Genomic DNA, 24,008 nt, shown 5'->3' on the forward strand with positions numbered 1-24,008 from the left:
TTATTTTAGAGTTGTGCTCAAGTTAATTAAAGGTTAAAAGCTACAGCCAGCGCGAGTCTGGCTGATCTATGGAGGGCAAAGGCTTTGAGCTTGGAAGGCCGCACGCGCTTACACAGCACTTATAAGATGTTATTCTTGGTGATTTTGTGCTTAGTCATGTTTTAATATGTTTTAAGTAGAAGTAGCTGATCCAGCAATATTCATTTAATATTATATACTTGATTTAGAGCAATACACACTGATGGTCTGAGTAAATGAAAGAGTCCTTGTAGCTGCCATGTTGTGTCTTAGCAGGGTACAGACGGTTCCAGGAGACGGGGGCAGTCAGCGTCTGCCCTCGGGAAGGAGACAATGTTATTCTTTGTGTTAAATAAACTTGTCAACATTGATTGTATTGCACCTGTCACTACGCATGAAGGGGCGTTCTAATACCCTGATTTCATAAAACTATGGTGATGTGTTTTTTGAGACGAGATCTGAGACTGTCTGCATACAGTGTCCATCTCCCACGTGTGTGATCATTAAATCATCGTTTGACTCAACCCGACCGGACCAGTGTTGTTATTGTGGGTTTTTCCTCTGGTGTCCATCCCCAATATGGTGAACCTTAACAGTGCCAACATTAAACCTAAGGTACTAACTAGCCAACTGACTGGATGCCCATTAACCTTATAACCAGGGCTGCACATAAGTGGTCCGCAGGTGCGCATTTGCTGTCAAAATAAGACCCTAGCGCGTATTCCTGGAAATTCCAAGAAATTCAGAGAATACGTGCTTCTTTTGCGGTGGAGGAACACCAAAGTAATTGCTTACGGAGCTTGCTTCTTCGACATCTTTAAGAATTCTGAACAAATGTCTGTCCTCCTCCAGAACATCTTCAAATCAAATCACTTTTATTGTCACATCACATGTGCAGGTACATTGGTACAGCACATGTGAGTGAAATTCTTGTGTGCGAGCTTCACAAGCAACAGAGTTGTGCAAAATACAATAATGTAAACAAGCAAAATACAAGAATGGCTACATCTGAAACTAATAAATATATGTACAATATATAATAGTATATGCATTTCTGGATGTGTATACTAAATATTTTTCTACGTGTGTGTGTGTGTGTGTGTGTGTGTGTGTGTGTGTGTGTGTGTGTACACATATTTTACAAATTAAATAGAGTAAACAATAAATAAAAAATATAAAAAATATACAGAGTGAGACATGTGCAAAACAGTGGCATTACTGTACAGTATGAAGTGCATAATGTTAAAGTTCCAGTAGTGAAGCTGAGGTGTCTATGAAGTGTTCATCAGTCTGATGGCCTGATGGAAGAAGCTGTCTCTCAGTCTGCTGGTACGGGACCGGATGCTGCAGAACCTCCTTCCTGATGGAAGTAGTCTGAACAGTTTATGGCTGGGGTGACTGGAGTCCTTGATGATCCTCCCCGCTTTCCTCAGGCAGCGCTTCCTGTAGATGTCTTGGAGGGAGGGAAGCTCACCTCCAATTATCCGTTCAGAGCACCGCACTACTCGCTGGAGAGCTTTGCAGTTGTAGGCGGTGCTGTTGCCATACCAGGTGGTGATGCATCCAGTGAGGATGCTCTCAATGGCACAGTGATAGAAGGTCCTGAGGATGCGGGGGCTCATGCCGAATCTTTTCAGTCTCCTGAGAAAGAAGAGGCGCTGCTGCGCCTTCTTCACTGTTTTGTTTGTGTGTACTGACCACGTAAGATCCTCAGCCAGATGTACACCAAGGAACCGGAAGCTGCTCACTCTCTCCACAGCAGCGCCGTTGATGGTGATGGGGGTGTGTACTTCTCTGCACCTCCGGAAGTCCACTATCAACTCCTTTGTCTTTGCGACGTTGAGGGTGAGATGGTTGTCTTGACACCAGTGGGTCAGGGCGCTGACCTCCTCCCTGTAAGCCGTCTCATCACCATTGGTGATAAGACCCACCACTGTAGTGTCGTCCGCAAACTTCACAATGATGTTGGAGCTGTTAGTGGCTGTGCAGTCGTAGGTGTAGAGTGAGTACAGGAGAGGGCTCAGTACACACCCCTGTGGAGCACCAGTGTTCAGTGTGATGGGGGATGAGGTGATGCTGCCCAGTCTGACCACTTGGCGTCTGTCAGACAGGAAGCTAAGGATCCAGCTGCAGAGGGAGCTACTCAGTCCTAGATCCTGCAGTTTACTGTCCAGCTTCGAGGGAACGATGGTATTGAATGCTGAGCTGTAATCTACAAACAGCATTCTCACATACGTGTCTCTCTTCTCCAGGTGTGACAGGGCAGTGTGTAGTGTCAGGGCTATGGCATCATCAGTGGACCTGTTGTGGCGGTATGCGAACTGTAGAGGGTCCAGTGAGTCGGGTAGTGCAGAGCAGATGAAGTCCCTGACCAGCTTCTCGAAGCATTTGCTTACGATGGGGGTCAGGGCTACAGGTCGCCAGTCGTTCAGTGAGGAGATGGTGGAGGATTTGGGTACAGGGACGATGGTGGCCATTTTGAAGCAGGCTGGGACTACAGACAGAGAGAGGGAAAGGTTGAAGATGTGCGTGAACACTCCAGCCAGCTGAGCCGCGCATGACTTGAGGACGCGGCCGGGAATCCCGTCGGGACCAGTAGCTTTGCGTGCGTTCACCTTCCTGAAGCACCTCCGCACATCCTCCTCAGACACAGTGTGCGCACTGACGTCATCCGCGGTGCGCACACTGTCCGGTCTCATGGTGTTCGCTGTGTCGAATCTAGCGTAGAATACGTTTAGATCCTCACACAGAGAGGCCGTGGTCTGCGGTGTGCTGGTTTTCCCTCTAAATTCTGCGATTGTGTTTAGTCCCTGCTACATACTCCGAGGGTTGTCAAACTGTTGCTCCACCCTGTCCACATCTTATATATGCAAACGCGCATTCCAACTTATCTGGTGCGCGTCTTTTATTTTGACAGCGAATGCGCACCTGCAGACCACTTACGTGCAGCCCTGCTTATAACTCCTGTTGTGTGTGTGTGTGTGTGTGTGTGTGTGTGTGTGTGTGTGTGTGTGTGTGTGTGTGTGTGTGTGTGTTTGTTTTTGTGTACAGAGGGACAGCCAGGTTCATAATGGATATAAGGAAGTTTTTTCAAAAAAGGAGCCACATTCAGGTAAAAGTGTAAAATCAAATGATCCGTCAATCAAGGATAATGTTGGATCAGTGTTTCAATATTTATATCTTTTATTAGATGTACATGTGATTTGGTTATTTGCCTTTTGGTTGAAAGTACACTGAGAGAGGACTTTTTTATTAGTGATCTTAATAGTATCTTTTTTCATATTAATGTAATTTTTTCATCTAATTGAATACAATCTATTTGTGTATGATTGTCAGTCCAAAGAGGGAGAGAGGAAAGAGGGGAACATGAGAAGAAAGTACAAGGTCAGGAAGAACAGGTAAGGAAACAGACAGGGAACAGTGACAGGCAAAACAGAAACTGTTAAACTGGCAAAGAAAAACAAACAAACAACTAATTTTACTCGTACAATCTGGAAGTTGTGTTCTCCCTATATTAAAGCTGCTGTACAGAATCTGCAAAACAAACTGGGTTGAAAACTTTTTTGACCCTCTTTAACAACATTCCAACATAACATTATCATTGATTGGGGAGATTAAAATTAATGATATATTTTTATGTGGTTCAGCCATAACTCTACTAAAAGGGCAACTTTTAGAGGGTGGTCTCGTAGGGTGTCTTGCATTGAAATCTGCTACAATGACCTGGTTACTGCGTTCACCAAATATCAACACAATTTCGATCCACTCCTCACGTGTTGTTGTGAAATCTGTTTATGTTGTCCTAGTAAGGCTACCATGAGGGCAGCCACTAGAGGTCGCTAGGAGACCGGTGTGTATATGTGTTTTCCAGAAATTGATGTAGCGACGTACACTGCTGCTACAAGCCAATAAAAGTGGTTCGTGCTTGAGAACCCTGCGTCTTATTGCCTCCGAACATGACATGGTGTCAGAATTGAGGACTTCACGCCGAGTTACACGAAGAAATGGCTAAATTTGGACCTCCGGAGCCGTTCGACTTTACACAGCCGGCGGAGTGGCCGATATGGCGGCAGAGATTCTCCCATTTTCGAGTGGCGTCCAAGCTAGGGATGGAGAGCGGCGAAGTGCAGGTGAACTCACTTCTTTACTCCATGGGGAGAGATGCCGAACCAATATATGGCTCATTTGTGTTTCCTGCTGCTACGGAGGCCAGGCCAAGTCCGCAGTTTGAGTATGATCTGGTTATACAAAAGTTCGATGAGCACTTTGTCCCAAAGAGAAACGTTATCCACGACCGTGCCTGTTTTCACAAACGGAGCCAGAGGGCCGGGGAGACTGTCGAGGCTTTCGTGCGGAGCCTGTACGAGCTCGCGCAGCACTGCGAGTTCGGCGGCAGTAAAGACGAGCAGATCCGGGATCGTATCGTCATTGGATTAATTGACAAAGATGTTTCACAAAAACTCCAGCTCGAGGCGGACTTAACTTTGGATAGAGCCATTCAACTAGCACGCCAGAGTGAACAAGTCAGACAGCAAAGTGCAGACCGAGTGGAAAGCACGGTGAATGAGGTGAAACAGAGGCATTATAACAGCATGAGAAGGAGTTACTACCAACCTCATCAGGTACATGAGCAACAACATGGTAAGAGTAAACCAAAATGCCAAAGATGCAACAAGGTGCATGACAAAAGACAAAACTGCCCAGCCCGCAATAAAAGATGCAGAAAGTGCAATAAGTTGGGACACTTTGAAGTTGTATGCAAAACCAAAATGCTAAAAGAGGTCAGGGCTGAGGCTGTAGAGGACTCAGATGAGGATTCATTCTTCATAGGGGAGCTTTTCCTGGGAGCAGTAATTGAGCCAAAAACAACAGTCATTGAGGAGTCAGGCTCAGATGCCGACTGGGACATTGAGCTATTGGTAAATGGCAGTCCAGTTGATTTCAAAATTGATACAGGCGCAGACACCACTGTTATGACAGAAACTACCCTTAATAAGCTACAGCAGAGACCCAAACTTATCCAGTGTAAGCCAACTGTGTACAGCCCTGGTGGAAAAGTCAAGTGCATGGGTAAATTCCTTGCTACTACAGAGTACAAAGGCCAAAAGTACCAGTACTGGATTACAGTTATAAAAGGGCAATATGCAAGTAACCTACTGGGGAAGACAGTGGCAAAGCGCATGGGATTAGTCACTAGAGTTAACAAAATCAGTAGTGACTTAACAGAGGATGTGTTCGGAGAAATTGGCCTGCTGAACTGTGAACCTGTAAAAATCGAGCTGACCGAAGATGCAGTGCCGTACAGTGTAACCACCCCACGCCGGGTGCCTTTTCCTCTCCTCCCAAAAGTGGAAAAGGAAATAAAGCGCATGCTCAAACTTGGCATCATTGAGGAAGTCACCGAGCCAACAGACTGGTGGGCACCAATGGTGCCTGCTCCAAAGCGCAACAAGGATGAGGTCAGGGTGTGTGTGGACTTAAAACGTCTGAATAAGGGAGTAAAGCGTGAACGGTACATCTTGCCCACATTGGATGACATAACTCCTAAGTTAGCAGGGGCTAAAGTTTTCTCCACTTTGGATGCCTCCAGTGGGTTCTGGCAAATACCACTGGATCCCAGCTGCCAAAAACTAACCACGTTCATAAATCCCATGGGCAGGTTTTGCTTCAGACGCCTGCCATTTGGCATAACTTCAGCACCCGAGATCTTCCAGCGGCTCATGAGCACCTTGCTCAAGGGCCTAGAGGGGACTGTCGTCGTGATGGACGACATATTGGTTTTCGGGGCTAACAAAGAGGAACATGACCAACGCTTAGGTGCAGTATTACAGACAATCAAAGCATCAGGACTTAAGCTCAACAGGTCCAAGTGCCACTTTGGAAAGAATGAACTACAGTTCTTCGGTCACATCATCAGTGCGGATGGTGTGAAACCTGATGATGGCAAGGTGGAGGCTATTGCCAGGATGCCCAGCCCCACCAATGTAGAACAACTCAGGCAGGTACTCGGATTAATAAACTATGTTGGAAAATTCCTGCCAGGCCTGTCCACGGTGCTGCACCCCCTCTCCAATCTACTCAAAAAAGAGACTGTATGGGTGTGGGGCGAGCCTCAGGAGCGAGCATTCAACAAAGCAAAAGCAATGCTCGTGGCTGCACCAGCACTTTGTTATTATGATGCAGGCCGACCAACAGTTGTCAGTGCGGATGCCAGCAGCTATGGCCTGGGTGCTGCACTGTTACAGGACAATGACGGGGAGTTACGGCCTGTTGCCTTTTGTTCTCACACGCTCACAGACGCAGAGAAAAGATATTCGCAGATCGAAAAAGAGTGTTTAGCATCTGTCTGGGCCTGAGAACGTTTTACCCGCTACATCCAAGGCATGGGTCATGTACCATAAGCCCTTGGTGCCACATAAGTTGGAGGAAATTCGTAGAGCAACACAGAGGGATCCAGAACTTCAAAAAGCAATCATCTTCACCAGACAAGGGTGGCCTCGGAGAATGGCAAAGAGCTCACCACTGCAAGGCTTTTATGCAGCTAGAAGCCACCTTTCAGAATCAGATGGTCTAGTGCTCTACCACGATCGCATCGTAATTCCCACAGCACTCAGACCCAGTGTCCTTGACCAATTACATGAAGGCCACCAAGGACTAACTAAATGTAGAGAGCGCGCAAGATCAACAGTGTGGTGGCCCAACATTGGACTTCAAATAACACATAAGGTGAGGTCATGCAACTTTTGCAGAGAGCACAAGCCTACACAGCGACGGAAACCTCTCGTGACTACTCCTCTGCCCAATGGCCCCTGGCAAAAGATTGCAGCTGATCTTTGCGAGCTTGAGGGTAAGAACTTTCTTGTCGTTGTTGACTATTTTTCAAGAGACATTGAGATTGCTTCCCTCACTACAACAACCAGCAGACAGGTCATTAACAAGCTTAAACACATGTTCGTTAGATGGGGCATCCCGTTAGAACTGGTCAGTGATAATGGGACGCAGTTCACATCATCAGATTTTCAAGACTTCAAACTGAGTTATGGCTTCACCCACACTACGTCGAGCCCTCATTACCCCCAGTCAAATGGAGCTGCTGAAAGAGCTGTCCAAACGGCCAAGTACATTCTCAAACAGCCTGACCCCTGCTTAGCCTTAATGAGTTACCGCTCTACACCAATTGCAGCAACCGGTGCAAGCCCAGCTCAACTTATGACAGGACGTCAAATCCGCACCACCGTCCCAGTACTCGAAAAGACATTGCTGCCCAGTCCAGTCAATAGGGACACAGTGTGCCAAAGAGATGCTGCAGCTAAGGACTCTTACAGATTCTTCTACAACCGCAGACATTCAGCTCGTCCACTTCCTGAGCTTCTCCCAGGCCAGGATGTTGTAGTGAAGCTTGACGGGGAAAAGGGGTGGACGACTCCAGCCAAGGTCATCAGTAAGTCTAAGGAGCCGAGATCCTACTTGGTGGAGATGGCGAATGGGAACGTGACTCGCCGCAACAGACGACACCTTCAGCCTGTCCCAGGCACCGCTGATCCTGAGGAGCAGCAGCAGAGCACTGTTCCAGCTACGCCGACTACTCCAACTAAAGGGGCGGCCGCTTCCCAAGAACCACCAGTAAGGCAGACATCGCCAATCCCTGTCCCGGGGTCTCCTCTCCGCCCTACCACACCTGTGAGAGTGACTTCCAGGGGGCGGGAAATTAAAGTACCTCTCAGATTCAGAGACTGAGGACTATCTCCTTTCTATGTTCTAAGGGCAGAATAATCCCTTATCAGGACTGAGGGTAGTCTATCCCCGTGATGTCCTGCGTTCTGACAACACTGTTTTATGTTTAAAGTACTTTTGTTAAAGGGGGAGATGTTGTGAAATCTGTTTATGTTGTCCTAGTAAGGCTACCATGAGGGCAGCCACTAGAGGTCGCTAGGAGACCGGTGTGTATATGTGTTTTCCAGAAATTGATGTAGCGACGTACACTGCTGCTACAAGCCAATAAAAGTGGTTCGTGCTTGAGAACCCTGCGTCTTATTGCCTCCAAACATGACACGTGTTAACCTCTTTGATATGTCAATGGCTGTGAACAAGGAGAAACTTGTAAAAAACTCATGAAAGAATAAAGCTACGTTGAAACCAAGCACACCATTGTTTTTCTTGTGACATTACCAATAAGTTTGATGTGTCACATGGCCCTCTTCCTATTGAAAAAACAAAAGTTGTATCCAAGATGGCCGACTTCTAAATGGCCACCATGGTCACCACCCATCTTCAGGAGTTTGCCCCCTCACATATATTAATGTGCCACAAACAGGACTTTAATATCACCAACCATTCCCATTTTATTACGGTGTATCCATATAAATGGCCCACCCTGTAGATCAAGTGTCACAGCCTGGCTCAGTGGAAGGACAGATCAGGAGGCCACACATGATATATTTTTTTTTCAAAAGTTAAACATAGTAAAGCTAAAATAACCATAAAAATCGATGAATTCAGTAGTGTATGTAGTGTCTGACTCTCTCCAGGCTCCCCAAATGAGGAAGCACCGAGAGACCTCACAGTGTCACACAAGCTAGTCAGTAATTTATAAGTAATTTATTCATCAGCACCTGCGATGATCAAATAATGTTTGTGATGCTGAAAAGTAGCATTCTGCATAATGTGCATGTGTACTTACTCAGTACAGCTGATGCATTATTAAGCTATTTAAGCAGGGTTACTGTATAACTTTTTACTGAGTAAAAGACTTCATTTTAATGTTTTTCCCAATTTAAAATGAAATTATGCAAAGATAAACTCCTGTGTAGCAGTGAGCTGTAAAAGTCACCCCCCCCCAACGAAAAGGGAAAAGAAGGGGTAAAGGGAAAAAAGGAAAAAGAGGGAAAAAGGGAAATCAGGTTCTGCCATCAGTTATTTTCCACCACTTGGAAGAACCTGTGTATGTGTACAAAGCGAGAGAGGGAGAGCGAGCGAGAGCGGGTGGGCGGGCTCTGGCGCAGCTCCATCCCACCTCGAAAATACCAACCAGGTGCTGCAGCTTCTTCCTCCTCTGCTGCCCGCTGGCCTCCCACATGCTTGTGGACGTGAGTCGCTTCAACGCTGCTTTGACGGAAGCCTGCGGCAGTGAGCAGCTGCTATGTGCTTCCACTGATTGACACACCGCCGTGGTGGATTCCGCTCGGACGGACGGACAATAGGCAGCCCGGTGCAGCAGCAGCTTCTCGTTCTTAGCCGGGGAGCTTTTCCAGCATTCCTGTCCGGGAATTCTGAACTCACCGCGGCTCCAGATGGCCGGACACGGCTGGGAAGACTGGTTCGAGAGGGAAGAATTTATCGGACAAATCAGCGATATCCGAGTGCAGAACCTGCAAGGTAGGAACATCTCCGCTACTGTAGTTTGAGTCCACAGAACAGTGCGGATGGCCTGGCCACGCATGCACCAGCAGAGTGCACAGTGCCCAGGAACTCAGTTGCGTAGAAGATCGTTTTATTCTGATGTGGGGAACTTTTCTTTTGTTGTATTTGGCTGCTTTCACTTGCAGCACGAAGGTTCCAAACTTTCCAAACGGAGCTCACAAACGCTTTGTTCCACACTGTGCGCCCAGGAGCCTCACAGACTCAGTGACCCGGTGATCTGCTGTGTGGAGGCTTTTATTTACTGAAGTGCACTTTCAGTGTACTCGACGTATGCGGTCCCTGATAGGTATACTCTTTTCAAGACTAGTACACTAAAGATTATTTTAAAAAGGGAATGATCATAGAGCTGCAGTAATTAGTTATTCTATTGTTGGTCTACTTATTTGAATTATTTGTCTATTATTTGAATCCAACATAGAATCACTGAAGTGGTCACACAGTAACCCCCCCCCCCCCCCCTCTCTCTCTCTCTCTCTCTCTCTCTCTCTCTCTCTCTCTCTCTCTCTCTCTCTCTCTGTGTGTGTGTTCATTTTCTAAAACCATCCAATCCCAGTAGTTGATTAGACCAGGTTCACTTCCAGAGAAAAAATAACTTCCACTAAATCAGAGTGCACTAGTGTGGACACTTGTATGTCATCACTGGGTAAAGTACTGCTGTTGCTGTCTGAATGACTTTTGTATTGGCCTATAATGCTCCTGCAGAAATGTGGGGAGGCATCCGGATATGAACCTGCAGCTCAGGTTGAGGCGTCCTGACTTCCTCAGTATGTATTAGAGCCAGCTTTTCAAGCAAACATCTATGTGTTCTTGTCTAATAAGTTATAACGCTTCTTTAATTGGAGTGTGCTTAAAAGCCAGTATTAAAATGTGAGTTGTCTTAAGATTGTTTTTCATGTCACACATAAAGCAAAAAAAGTAACATAACAGTTTTCATAATTTCCCTAAATACTCCTCAGAGAAAGCAATCTTGTGGTTTTTATTATAAGAAGGGGGGCATGAATGTGTGAGCTAACATGTTGTGGATTGATTCTTACAGACAGCTCTTCTGCATGTGTAGGTGCATTACATTCTATTTTTCACTCCTGTGGGTGTAAGAATGGCTCTCTCTGCCTCTTCTCCAGAAGCAGAGCACATGTGAAAAAGCAAAGCCTGCTGTGGATTTTAAGTAATTTAACACCACTGTTGAACAGTGAAAACATCTTTAGATGTTTAATTCCACTGCAGTCACTGAAAATCTCTTATTTAGCTGCCAATCGACCTGAATAAGAGCCAAACATGTTAAATGAAACCAGGTTATGCAACATGATCAGAAAGGTGTGTTTTGTTATTTTGACACACACATCTATGTTCGGTCATTCTCAACCACCTGCGGCGTTTCCCATTTTGACCTCGGGACTTCCAGACCATACTCTGTATGGATGTTCCTGTACACTGTGCAGGCCACTTGGTTAATGTGTTCCATGTATGCCTTGCCTGCTAGCATCTTGCACCCTGCTGTTATGTGCTGGATTGTCTCTGGGGCATCTTTACACAGCCTGCACCTGGGCCTTACCTGGTGTTGTAGACCCCAGCCTCTATTGATCTTGTACTTGGAGCTTGTTCTTGTGCTGCTATGATTAGTGCCTAGGTCTTTCAGTTCAGGTTTGTTCAGCCACTGGTAGGATTTCTGGATATCAGCCACTTCCTCTATCTGCCGGTAGTACATACCGTTCAGGGGCCTGTTCCTCCTCTTCTTTCTCTGGTTTCTGCTGCCTGAGGTATTTACTCAGGTATACTCAGGTTTTTGTAAGGAAAGAAAACAGACACAGAATATTATTGCACAGCATACTAGCAAATCCACCAAGAAATCATGAAAGAAAAAGAAAATGAAGGCACAGGTATGAATCTTACTGGAATGTTGTGAGAGGATTCAAAATGATTTAATCATGTGCATCATGGTTTGGTACAATCTAGACTCAAAGCGACGGAGGGAGTGTAGTCATGTGTCCGGCTCATAAACCCAAGCCCTGCTGTCTCTACGGGAGCATGTGCTCTAATGAGAAGCCCGCACATTCTCAGCCATTCATTCCTATATGGTTTTAAACAAAGCTTTTCCCATGAACATGGACATGTCAATTCCACCTTCTTAAAATGCGCCAGTTTCACGCTTTTGTCCCTCTTCTCTGCACGAAAGCTCGATGAGCAGCTATCACTTTAAAACAATGGCCTGGAGGTTGTTACATAACACAAAATGAGAGGGAGAACGAGAGAGAGCAGCTCTCTGTGCATAACAATATTGAACGTTCCCACACATCCCACACAGCTTTCTGTCCTACCTCACTGGGATGTAGGTTTCTTTCTGAGTACAGTTAACATTGCTGGTTTGCATTCAAGTAACACATTACTAAAGAATTACTTTCTGCTAGTTTATACCATAAACACGGGATGATTCTAAACTTGATTATGATGTGCTGAATCCTTGTGAAAAATTCATTTGCTATGAGTGTGATTTCATTTAAATGTACAGGACTGTCTACAGAGCTGTATTCACATTCCTTTACATTTATCCCACGATGACCAGAGTTTATTTTTCAGGTTGTTTCCACTCATATCATGGGTCAGAACACTTCTAATCTTTGCACAGTTGTCACAGGTGTTCCTTTTTGATAACAGCACGAGTCCCACTATATGTTCTCTATTTGACCCTTTCCTTCAAACACATGCTGAACTATATCCTCATGGCTTTTTCTGTGGTCTGCTTGATGTCAGGAAATTATTTTGGGGGAAAAGTAAGTATCAATCTCTGTCAAAGAAAGTTGGCAAGTCTAAGAAAGCATAAAGGATGAGTTCTCGAAAATGTATTTGATTGCTGTCTCCTGATGCTCTAGACTAGCCTCAGTTACTCCTTCTGAAGTTCTTGAGTAGAGTTTTGGTGACACTTCTCTCAGAGCTGTGGTCATCACTGTTGCTTCTGCACTTTTTCCCTGATAGATTTTTTTCCTTCCAGTCAACTTTACTTAAATATGCTTTGATAAAGCATTCTGTAAACAGCAATGACCTTCTTTTGGCTTTCCTTGTTCATGGAAGGTGCCGATAGTCATCATCTGGACAACTGTCAACTTTACAGCCTTCCCCATTATTGCCATCATCTGTACTGAGGTAGAGAGAGGTGCACAGTATTTATACAGTTTAAACAGAAATGTACTGGAACTTAATAAACGTGGATAATAATAATAATAATAACAATAATTAATATTAATAAAAATAATGAAGAAAAATAAAGAATAGTGGTTTTGTGATTTTCATGAGAGATAGATATAATCTATTAATATAAGATATAATCACAAAAGTTAAACAAAGATATATTACATAAGAAATGTTGGTATATTGCTATTCATGTGTAATGAATATTAAACGTACATCAGAACTCAATTTTTTTTAATTAAATAGTGGAAAAAACGAATATTGAACAATACTCAGATTTCTAAATGCATCATTGTATTTCTTATTGAGGCGTACCATTTTAATGTGTCCCAAGACATTATAGACCAGGGGTGAGAACTCCAGGCCTCGAGGGCCGGTGTCCTGCAGGTTTTAGATATCACCGTGAGTCCACACACCTGAATCACATGATTAGTTCATTAGCAGGCCTCTGGAGAACTTCAAGACATGTTGAGGAGGTCATTTAGCCATTTGAATCAGCTGTGTTGGATCAAGGACACATCTAAAACCTGCAGGACACCGGCCCTCGAGGCCTGGAGTTCCCCACCCCCCTATAGACCCTCATATTGTCTGTGTACTCAGGTCCATGGGATCCTGTACTGATCCTCGTTGTTTTCAAGAGAACTGACTGGTCAGTAGGCTGTGATTTTTATACACGAAATGATTATACCCAAGCATAGCCTACAAGCGTAAGCAGATTGGGTGTGCAATAAAAGATATTATAATGTACCACAGTCGGAAAGCAACCCTGTTCATAACACTGAGAGTTAAACATGAAATTACCATGATAACCACCAATGTTGATTCATAGTACAGGCCTGTGATCTATGCATTACTATTTACAGTCAGACTAGAACTGCATATAAATTTAAATGTTTTCTTTTGTCTGATAGTGTTTGACTTTGGACAGTTTAAACGTTTGTCTTTTGCTCTGCAGGAAACCAAAACCTGGTTTACCTCAAAGTCACATAATACTACTCAGACTACTAACAGCAACCAGAGAGCTTCCAGTACCGGCAGCTTTTCCTTCAGTGAGTCTGCATGCTCAGAATCAATTTAACATAGTTACACACTTTTAAAATCTAATCTGGGTTTGCACATGCTTTGGTTACCCTGAAAAAAAAAACAAAACAAACAACAACAACAACCAAGCAAACGTGGGGTTCACCCACGCCAGACGTGCTGCTGCGCAGCCCTCCAAGATCCTGACTGTGCGTCACTGGAAGTGGACGAAGTGTGCGACTGCTGATGTTTATTGCTTGACAAGTGGGTCAGAATGCAGCAGGAAGCAATAACAGAGTTCACTGGGAACAGGAGAACTGTGGAAAAAAACAACAACAACAAAAACTTCAGAGATCAAAAAATAAAGCATCAAAAGCACAGTCAGTAACTGCAGTGACTCTTTTCATTGTTTTTAACACTTCAGCTCTTTGTATGTTAGAACCTTGCTCTCTTCCGTGGTCGGCTCAGGGACCAACAACAACACAAGCAGAGCGGCCCAGACACCAGTTGTAGCACATACTTTGTGCATTGCCTCTATGTGAGAACAGAGCTCACTGCAGGCAGACGGACAGGGACACACTCTCACTGCTCGACCATAAGACCGGCTCGAGTCTCCATACACTCACTGCTTGAGGATCCTGGAGGTGAACAAAGGTCTCGTCTTTTGAGTTCATTCTTGTTTGCATTTCCTGCGGGCAAGGCATGTATAGACTTCAGATTTCGCCTTGATACAGTAAAAAAGCTTTCACTGCACAAACACTCTCTAGCCTGAAACTTATAGAGTAATAGACTCCTCCTTTGTGTGTGCACATTGGACACACAGCATAACAACCAGTCAACTTTAAAGCTTGTGCTGTATTCACATACAAGCTTCTCCCTGAGCCAACAATGGGAAAATCTTTGTAATTAACAAAGTGCACATCATTTCATTACACTGCTCTAACACTCGTGTATACAGCCTTGCATCCATTTTGTAAATGTACTATTTTATGTACTACATTCCACAAACACATAAGAATCTCCAGAAAAATAGGCCTGCTGACTGAAATATACATTTGAAAACATCCAAAGGGCAATTCAGTTAAGCTTCAGCTCAAAGACACACAGTGAAACAGAACAGAGAGCAGCAAAAGACAGAAGATTAGCTGTAGTTCAGGAGGCTGAGCAGGGCATCTACTGAGTGAAAGGTTGGTGGTTCAATCCCTAACTGCTTCAGTCTATAATCTAATATATAACCTTGGGCAAGTTGCTCTCCGATACATTCATCTGAGTGTGAGCGTTAAAGTATTTCAATATAGAAACAAAGGGCTCGTATGAATGGGTCAATTATGTCATGCTGTATAGAGTGCTTGGAGGCTCAGGTAAAGTAGAACAGTGCTATATAAGAACCAGTCGATTTACCATTGACTTTACACTGAGCTGAAATGAAATCCTAGCACATAAGTCAGGAAATGAAATTTGATCATTGTGCTTTTGCCCAAGAAAGTCTATAAATGGATTTTTGGATATTTATTACAGGTCAATAGAGTTCAAGTTCGAGTAATCCTCTCTGTTGTGTTGAACAGAATCTTTTAAAGATTATTAAAGAGCACTGGCTTGGTAAAGTGAAAGTGGAAAGGTGCAGGGATCTTTTGCTCTAAAAGGCAAAACAGGATGCAAATCTGTGAGGTTGCATAACTTTGAAGAAAAAATCTTTCCTGCTTTCATGAAAACTCCACGGTGGTTGTATATCATTCATGTTAAGAAGGTTTCTTCAATTCAGAGGATAGCAAAGTATCACAGTATATCTTTACACATTACCAAGAGCTGTGCGTGGCTGGACAGTTGGCTGCAATAAGAACAGACAGATCAGAATATTGTGACTTTATCAGATTTCTCAGAGCTACTGCACTGTAATCCTGATTGTGTGTTTGTTGTAAAGATTCTTGTTTCATTTGCCCCTTTCCTCACGCTCCCTCGCCTCACCAGGACCACTTTGCTTCCTCTTTTACTTTCTCACCACTGATTGGCTCTGGAGTTTGTTCCTTAATGGAACTCACCTGGTACACATTATATAAAGACTGCACTCACTACCAGCTCACTCTTTTCACTCCCACATGGGGCAGCAGCTGAGAGTTAGCAGTCCATGTGGGTGTCCCCTTAAGTTAAGCTATCACTGATAATAACGAAATAAACCGAGATATACTGCAACAGATTGATGGCTGTTTCATTTTGCGTTCTGACCAGAGGACACGATGATGATGATAATTTCAACCTTCCTATGAACCTCGTAATTAACAGTATTGCGATGGCGGGTGGGCAGAGTGAAGCAATTTCTCTCCTCCTTAAAATATTGATCTCAGATGAGCTCAAGTCTCAGTGACCTTGACTTTAAGATCAAGGTCAGAGGTCAAGTGTTTTGACAATCTTGTGAATGCGATAATTTATTTTTTGGGGGGACCATTTTTACCATGATGAACTACTCCATAACAATTTTAGGAACTTTCAGAAGAAGACTTGGACTACTCAAAGTAAAATAATCAAACCAAATCTGTTGCATCCCTAGTAAATACTACTGAACAGTTTTGATCTGTAACTGTAGCAGACTTTAACCAGAAACAAAATTATTCTTCACTCTAAAAGATAGCAAATTGTGATATCCCTTTACATTTACTGTAGACTGGAAAGCATCAGGTTTTAATTTGTCCAAACAGACAAGCTTTTTCAGTGGAATCTCCTTTTGCCCAGCTGTGAATTATAACAAAAATTCATCTTGCCCAGTCTTACTTTAACTTACTCCTGTTAATGGCTGTGTTTAACATAGTAATTACACAATGAATGACCACTGAAAGTCTGGAAGAAGCTCCTTTTCAACATTTATTCTCACTTCCTTGTCTAAAAATAAAGTGCTGGGTAATGTAAGCCTGGTTTTGCTCAGTTTTCATCTGCAGTCTGTGATTGGCCTGGAAAAGCTGGTTTTATGACATGCACATGATTCCCTGGAGCCTGACAAATGGCCTGGTACGGACACATGCACTGAAGTAGAGCTGCCTCCAAAGAAATGGTGATGAGCAATGTGCCTCATTGTTACTAAGAGATTATGCTCTCAGGTTGACTTGCCGCCCCCGGGGGTGTTCACTGAAGAGGTGTAAGTGCAACAGAAAAACATCCACCCAACCACTGAGCAGGGATCGCTTTTCAATTCTCCACATATTCAACCTGAGGTCCATCTCTTGATGCTTCACTCGTTTCTTTAAGCATCCTTCATTTCGAAGCTATTGCCTCAGTTTTTGATCAAAACTAGTGTTCGAGCTTTGTTGAAGTAGTGGCTGGTTTGTATAATTTGCTGGAATTTAGATGATGTTTAAAACAGGGTGACATGAGCCAGTTTATACTGTGTTCAGCTCTTATATCAGTTCAGAATCACCCTCTGATTTCGTATGATGGCCCAAGGGTTCGGTAGCGTGGTCACCCCATGATCGGAAGGTCGGGGGTTCAAATCCACTGAACGGCTACCCTGAGGTACCCCTGAGCAAGGTACCGTCCCTACACACTGCTCCCCGGGGCCTGATTTGCGTCCGCCCACTGCTTCACAGAGTGAATGGGTTAAATGCAGAGAGTAATTTCCCCACAGGGATCAATAAAGTATACATTATTGTTGTTGTTGTTGTTGTTGTTATTTAATCACAAGCTGTTGTTTTGAAGCAGAGTTGCACACTTCTCTGCAGCTTCTATCCTCCTGTTATCCCCCCAAAACCCCATCCCCTTAGAGGCTGTGTCAGCTCCCAAACAGACAAAAAACAAACTAAAAGTTAGTTTTTTGTCTGTTTGGGAGCTATGTTTAAGTCAACAAATGACTTAAACATAAGAAATCACAAAGAAAGAACAATATAGTATCCATATCTTCACAAAAGACTAAAACATTGAAATGTGGATTATTAAACATTAAGTCCCTGTTAGTACACGAATCAGTAACTGATCAACAAATCGATTAACCCAGCCTTAGAGAAACTGGGTTACAGCAGGATGATTACTGGTTGTTGTTATTATTAACAACTTTTATTTGTAATCATCTATCGTCCACATGGGCCTAACCCAGAGTTTGTCTGATTTCTCAGACAGAAATTTCTTCTTATCCATGCTGTCACTCTGAGAACGCTTTTCAGCTTGCTCTAATTTTCAGTATTAGTTCACAGATGTTGGTGTCATTGGCAGCAAACTGTATGATGTTCTGCTTTCACTTCACCTGAAATGTTCATTCAGCCTCCTGTGTCTGATCTTCTGATACAAAGACACTTGGCCCATTCGACCATAGCTGGTTGTGTATCAGGGCCTTTGCTGTTTGCCTTCTTGTGGGAAGGTCAGCTGGATTAACCTTCCCCAGGATGTGTGACCATGAAGATAAATTGGTAAGCATCTGGACGTCGGTCACTCTGTTTGTGACAAATGATTTCCACCTTTGTGCAGAACTGCAAATCCATTGTGAAGTGATCTTATTTTATCTGGCTTTCCTCAGTCTTCAATGAGATGATCAAGTTGTTTCCCAGTCTTGATCCAGTCAGGGCTTCCCATGAGCTCCGGACGCAGCATTGTTATTTATTTTTTTATTTATTTTTTGGATGGATTTAGATGCGACTAAGCTCATTGTTGTTTCTCCTTCTTGTTTTTTAGCTTGCAGATATGCCACAGCACTGTATGCTTTCTCACTCCCTTCACAGAACACATGTAGTTCCAATTCATAATTATTTTGCTGCATGCTGGTTTGGTACCACCTTGGTTTGGTGAGCTGATGTATGAATAAGTGAGTTCTGAACACCACTGTTTCCATTCTCGGGCCAGATCTGGTGGCAATTCTTCATCCCAGGAGAGCCCCCTCTCCCACTTCCATTTCTTGAAATGCACATGATGCTAATGGTAAAGTCATAAGTGTGTGTTGAGGAATGCAGAACACTTCCTTTAGTTCCTTTCCTCTCTGTTAAAAACCTGACTAGTGCCTTAAGGTCAAAGGTAAAATCGTTAGTCTCTGGCCTCCACACTGATTCAAGTACTTTAAGTGGTTTTCCATTTGTCTCAGGTGCCAACATGTAGTTTGCGGAGCTCTCCTCATCCATTTGCAGAGCTTCATACCTGCAGCAGCCAGTTTTGTTTGGCAGTTGTTGTTCTATGATGTGCTTCTTCAACCGTGCGTGTACTTGAAATGAATTCATCCACACAGAGTGACTCCCTTATTGTATTCACAACTTGTGGTTTGTATGTTTCATATTGCTTTAGGTGTCTTTGAATCCTAGCCACAAGCACAAATGGGCTTGGTGTAACCCCAAACACCAGTCTCGTCATCCTCAGAATGCACAGGTGTTCATTCCTTTTACTGTCGGTGTACCTGAGAGTCACAAGAACCTGCCAGAAAGGCAACTTTATGTTTCTACATCTAATAAGAACAATGAGCAGATCTGGATTCAAGTTTGGCTCTGTAAGTAAGCAACCATTCAGCAATGGACAGCTGTCTTCATGGGACGACACATCGAGGACCACTCTTAATTTGGTGGTTGCTTCTGAGCACTACATGGTGAGGCATATAGTATCTTACAGTATCTGTGCTGATGTTATCTTGTCTCGCATCTTCTGCTATGTTCTGCTCTAAATAGTTCTGCACCAAATCTGCTGAACAATTTCTGTTCACCAGGAATGGCCAAGGACACTTGTGGGGTCTCCACAGCTTTTATTACAATTTTCTGCCTAGGATGCCAGATATTTTGTAGCAAGACCTTTACTGTGATTCATTTTGATCTTGTGGGAACAAAGGAGCCAAACATGTGCATACATTCTGAATTTGTATTTTGTTTGTTCCATTTCCCTTCCATGCTCGTCATCTGCCACTCTTGCAGCTTCGGCTGTGCCACAACGTGAATCTTGTTTGCTCATTTCTCCTGGGTTTCAGCATCAAAAAATGATGTAGCAAATTCTCTTAGCCAAGCAAATGGACAGGACGTCAGCTATAGAGACAAATGTCTTCATATGAGTCTTCAACATGGCGTACAACACAAGCACAAAATATAATGGCTTCTTGATATTCTTAATCTGGATTACCAAGCATTTAGGCCCATGGCTAGTGTTAATTTAAAGTCATGATCAGAAGTTTAATAAATAAACAGGACAAAGACTGAGCTGTTTGGCCACAATGTGAAGAGGGTTAAAGGTGAGGCTTTAACACCTAAAAACACTGCACCAGCAGTCAAGCACGGTGATGGTTGTGCAGTGTTTTAGGCTGTATGGCTCAAAGCACGAAGTGGATGGAATCATGAAGGAGGACAACTTTACGCCTTGATGATGTCAGTTATGATATGGGCTTCTGCTCCGCGGCTGCTGAGTGAGCCCTCATCTGGGACTCTCCTCAGCTCTTACCGGGACAGTGGCGCAGCTGCCCCTCTGTTGGTCTTCCTTGGTCTCTTGTGTTCTGGGGGCCTCTGGATGTCTGGAGTTTTGATCTCCTCCACACCTGCTTCACGCCCTGGAGGACGGGGCTGTGGCCCCCCCCACACCCTCTAGCAGATTATTACATGAAGGAACCTTTTAAAAAAACAAAAAACAAGCGCGTCCATGCTCACAGGTGTACACACGGGTGATCACACCCACAAACTACACCCCTTTTTGGCTCCTACCTCAAAGCACACTGTGTTCTGTTGATCTTATGTGCTGCACAATAATGTTTAATATTTAGTATTTACTGTCATATTCCCATATATCATTGTGATGTTGTTTATTCTATTACTCTTGTTCTCTTCTGCTTGCTTTCTTTTTTCTTTCTCAGCAGGTGATCCAGGTGATTGATATATGCATTTTTTTTTCTCTGCCCGTTCTGTTGGTTTTTGTCTTTTGCCCTTCTCCCCCGTCCCTCTTCCCAGCTGTTTCTCTTTCCCTCTTTCTTTCTCCCCTTCTTTCCCCCAGTCAAGTCTGTCCCGTATTCAGTAAGTGAAAATAAAATAAACAATAAAAGGTGAATCAAATGGACCATTACGGCAAGGCTGGGATGGTCAGTTTGGTAAAGTAAATCCATTGGGCATCTTTCTTTGCCTTTAGACAACAATTCTGATGGCAAAAGAGCCAAACGGGACAGGCCAAAAAAAAAAAAGAAAAAAGAAAAAAAAGAAAAAGAAATAAAGAACATGTTAACTTAAAAAAAAAAAAAAAAAAAAAAAAAAAAAAGTTATGATATGGGCCTCCAGTATTATGTGGTGATGTTGTTGATGAACATAAAATTCTTAAGTCTTATAGAAATGTTGAAATAAAAAATAAAATCTGACAAAATAGTTGTAACACATTTTAATATCAGTGAGTAGCTTAAAAAATAAAAAGTTTGTGGCAAACACGTGTGATTTGATGTTGATTTGTAAACCAATCCTCACTGTCAGTTTTATCCTCTCATCCTATGACACGAGAGATAAGCTTAGTCAGTCGTGTCAGCAGCGTTTGTTGTTCTCTGAAACATTTTTAAACATTAACCTAATAAATGGCTTCCTTGAGGATTTATTGATGCTTGCAGAGGAACAGGTGCAACTCGTTCACCAACATCAGTGACCACATAAAAAATAGTCTGGGGCTATTTCTTTGTTTGACTAGCGTGCCACGTCAGAAAGGGGGGGTGTGAGCATATTGGCTTACTGGTGAGTGTGAAAGACATGAGCAAAGAGATTAATAACTGATTAACAATCATGGACACTAGTGGTGCTGGCTAGCATACAGGGCTGTGTTGAGTCTGCATCATTGTAATCCTTTTTCCCTCCATCCACAAAAAAGGAGGGGTTGTTCCGTTGGCCAAGTTATGTGGACCAGATGTTACAGATCTTACAATTCAGTTTTATTTAGACAGCGCCAAATCACAACCACAGTCACCTCAAGGCGCTTTACTTGGCAATGTAAAGACCCCACAATAATAAAAGTATGGACATGGATTACCAATCCGTTTGAGCACAGCAGAGTGTGTGCTCTAATTGTTTAGATGGCTACCTTACTACGAGAACAGACTGAAAGCACTCTCCACACCGCTGTGAGTTGACCTCTGTATAGGGAGATAAAACAAAACACTCTGTTCAGATCAGTATCCAAATTGTTTTTCTGTGTGTTTACTGTGAGACAGTTACCTGAATTCAAAGGTGAGACCTTTGCACTGTGAAGGGCGTGCTTTCAGGTAGGGTTGGGTGATAAAACGATTAAAAGAATTACTGTGAAATAACTTTTCCTGGACAGACAAGAAGGGTACCGCGCTGAACAAATCATGGGGTTGGAACAGAGTTAGAGCCATGCCAGTTTAGGCAGATTATGAGAAGCACATGTGCTAAAGTTCAATATACAGGGTGGGCCATTTATATGGAAACACTGTAATAACATGGGAATGGTTGGTGATATTAAAGTCCTGTTTGTGGCACATTAGTATATGTGAGGGGGCAAACTCCTGAAGATGGGTGGTGACCATGGTGGCAATTTAGAAGTTGGCCATCTTGGATACAACTTTTGTTTTTTCAATAGGAAGAGGGCCATGTGACACATCAAACTTATTGGTAATGTCACAAGAAAAACAATGGTGTGCTTGGTTTCAACGTAACTTTGTGTATGTGTGTACGTACACATACGTAAGTGTGTACGTGTGTGCACGTAAGTGTGTACGTGTGTGCACGTAAGTGTGTGTGTGTGTGTGTGTGTATATATACAATATATAAAAAAATAGCTTTACTTTGTTGTCTGGGTCAACTTTTCTTGCAAGAGACAGAGAGAGGCGTTGAAAGGCTGCTCCAACGGAACTTGTTGTTGAATTGAATTGTTTTCGGAGGAAAACAGGAAGACGGTGTACAGTCGAGTCTTAATAGCTTATTTACAACTGGGCTCGTCAGGCACTCTTCTTGGCTGCAGTGGTTATTATTATATTTACATGCTTCCAGCTCCCGTTTTTGCTCGATGACAGCTCGTACTTTTCCACTCCCCTTTTTCTCCCTCCTCGCGCTCACAGACCCATAACGTGTATGGCAGTCCATTCTCCCTGCAGCACGGACTACACTGCCCATGATGCTACATTCTTTAGAGCTATGCCTGTAGCATTCTGCCTGTTAGCTTAGCACAACAACAACAACAACAACAAAAAGGCGCTCTCTCACCCAGGAAACACACAGTCGCAGAGAGAGAGAGAGAGCGCGTTGCCCTGTATCCATGGCAACCGTAAGCTGCCGCCTGGAACAACAGAACATCACAGCTGTCAAACAAAAACCAAACAGTTCTGACCCGCCACAATATGAAACAGGAAAATACCGCAGTGTAATCCATTTATTTCAACAAAGTAACTGTATTCTAAACACCACCTTTTTAAACGGTAACTGTAACGGAATACAGTTACTCATATTTTGTATTTTAAATACGTAACGGCGGTACATGTATTCCGTTACTCCCCAACACTGGATACAAATAATATCAGGCTGATCCTGCCATGATTTGTTCCCCCGGTTCAAATCACGGACAAACAGTATCCCACAGTTGTTTGTTTTTAAACCCATTTTGTACAGAGAGGCATTTTTTGAAAAATGTATTGATAGCAATGTTGAATATTATTACACAGGAAAAAAAACATCTACATGTAAAATAATCACACCGTGACGCCTCTGCCTTTGTAAATGGAGGGACAGTAACTGCGTGTGTGTATGTAAGCGTGTAAAACCTGCAGATAGAGACAAAATACTGTTAATCTGACTATCTGCCATTCTGCAATTCATCTCATATAAACAATAACGTGGCGCACAGCGTGGCGTGAAAAAAGGCACATACCTTTGACGTTGCGTGACCAACTCTGTATTCCTCATCCACACGTGAACGCAAAAAAGAAGTTTTTAAAAACCTCAGTTTTCGGTGTGGACGAAACAGCTGCGCTTTCAAAAATACCCGTGTAGGTGCTGATGTAGCCTAAAAGAGTTAGTAGTTTATTTTCTTACTACCTGTAATTTATTGCAGATTACTTGTATTTGCTTAATTGTTTACTAAATGTTTGAGGTGTGAAATAAACCACAATGGAGCAAAATATGGGCGTGTGTGTGGTTGGAGGATGTGTTTGTGCGCGCGCGCGGGGGGGTGCGAGCGAACATTTTTCTTGTAAATCAAAGGGGGTCCTAGCAAAAAATGTTTGAGAACCACTGGGTTATGGCGTTATTTTTGTGCCACTATTCTGAGCGCACGTAAAAAACATTTTGCAGGTGCAAGTGTTGCATGTTGAGGAGAAATTTATTTTGAGCGAAGAAAAGCTAAATTTGAGTGAACAAAATTCAATGCTGCGTGCAAAAACTGTATTTCAGTGTTTGCTATTATACACACACACACACACACACACACACACACACACACACACACACACA

General features: G+C 43.4%; 1 protein-coding gene across 3 annotated transcripts in view; it reads left to right on the top strand.

The window, feature by feature from the left end:
- The first annotated feature begins 9,050 nt into the window (after positions 1–9,050).
- clmna (calmin a) overlaps positions 9,051–24,008 on the top strand; it is a 51,617-nt gene continuing 36,659 nt past the window's right edge. For 2 of the 3 annotated variants that reach the window (XM_085256755.1, XM_085256756.1), the window contains exon 1: positions 9,051–9,393. In XM_085256755.1, the coding sequence (XP_085112881.1) occupies positions 9,309–9,393 (85 nt within the window). In that variant the 5' untranslated portion in view covers positions 9,051–9,308. The remainder of the gene's footprint in view (positions 9,394–24,008) is intronic. The other variant, XM_085256754.1, reaches the window with a different exon arrangement.

This window comes from Mchenga conophoros, linkage group LG19, assembly GCF_057382185.1.
Source record: "Mchenga conophoros isolate Kocher_MC1m ecotype Shallow Benthic linkage group LG19, M_conophoros_male_GT1.1, whole genome shotgun sequence".
NCBI classification, from domain to species: Eukaryota; Metazoa; Chordata; class Actinopteri; order Cichliformes; family Cichlidae; genus Mchenga; species Mchenga conophoros.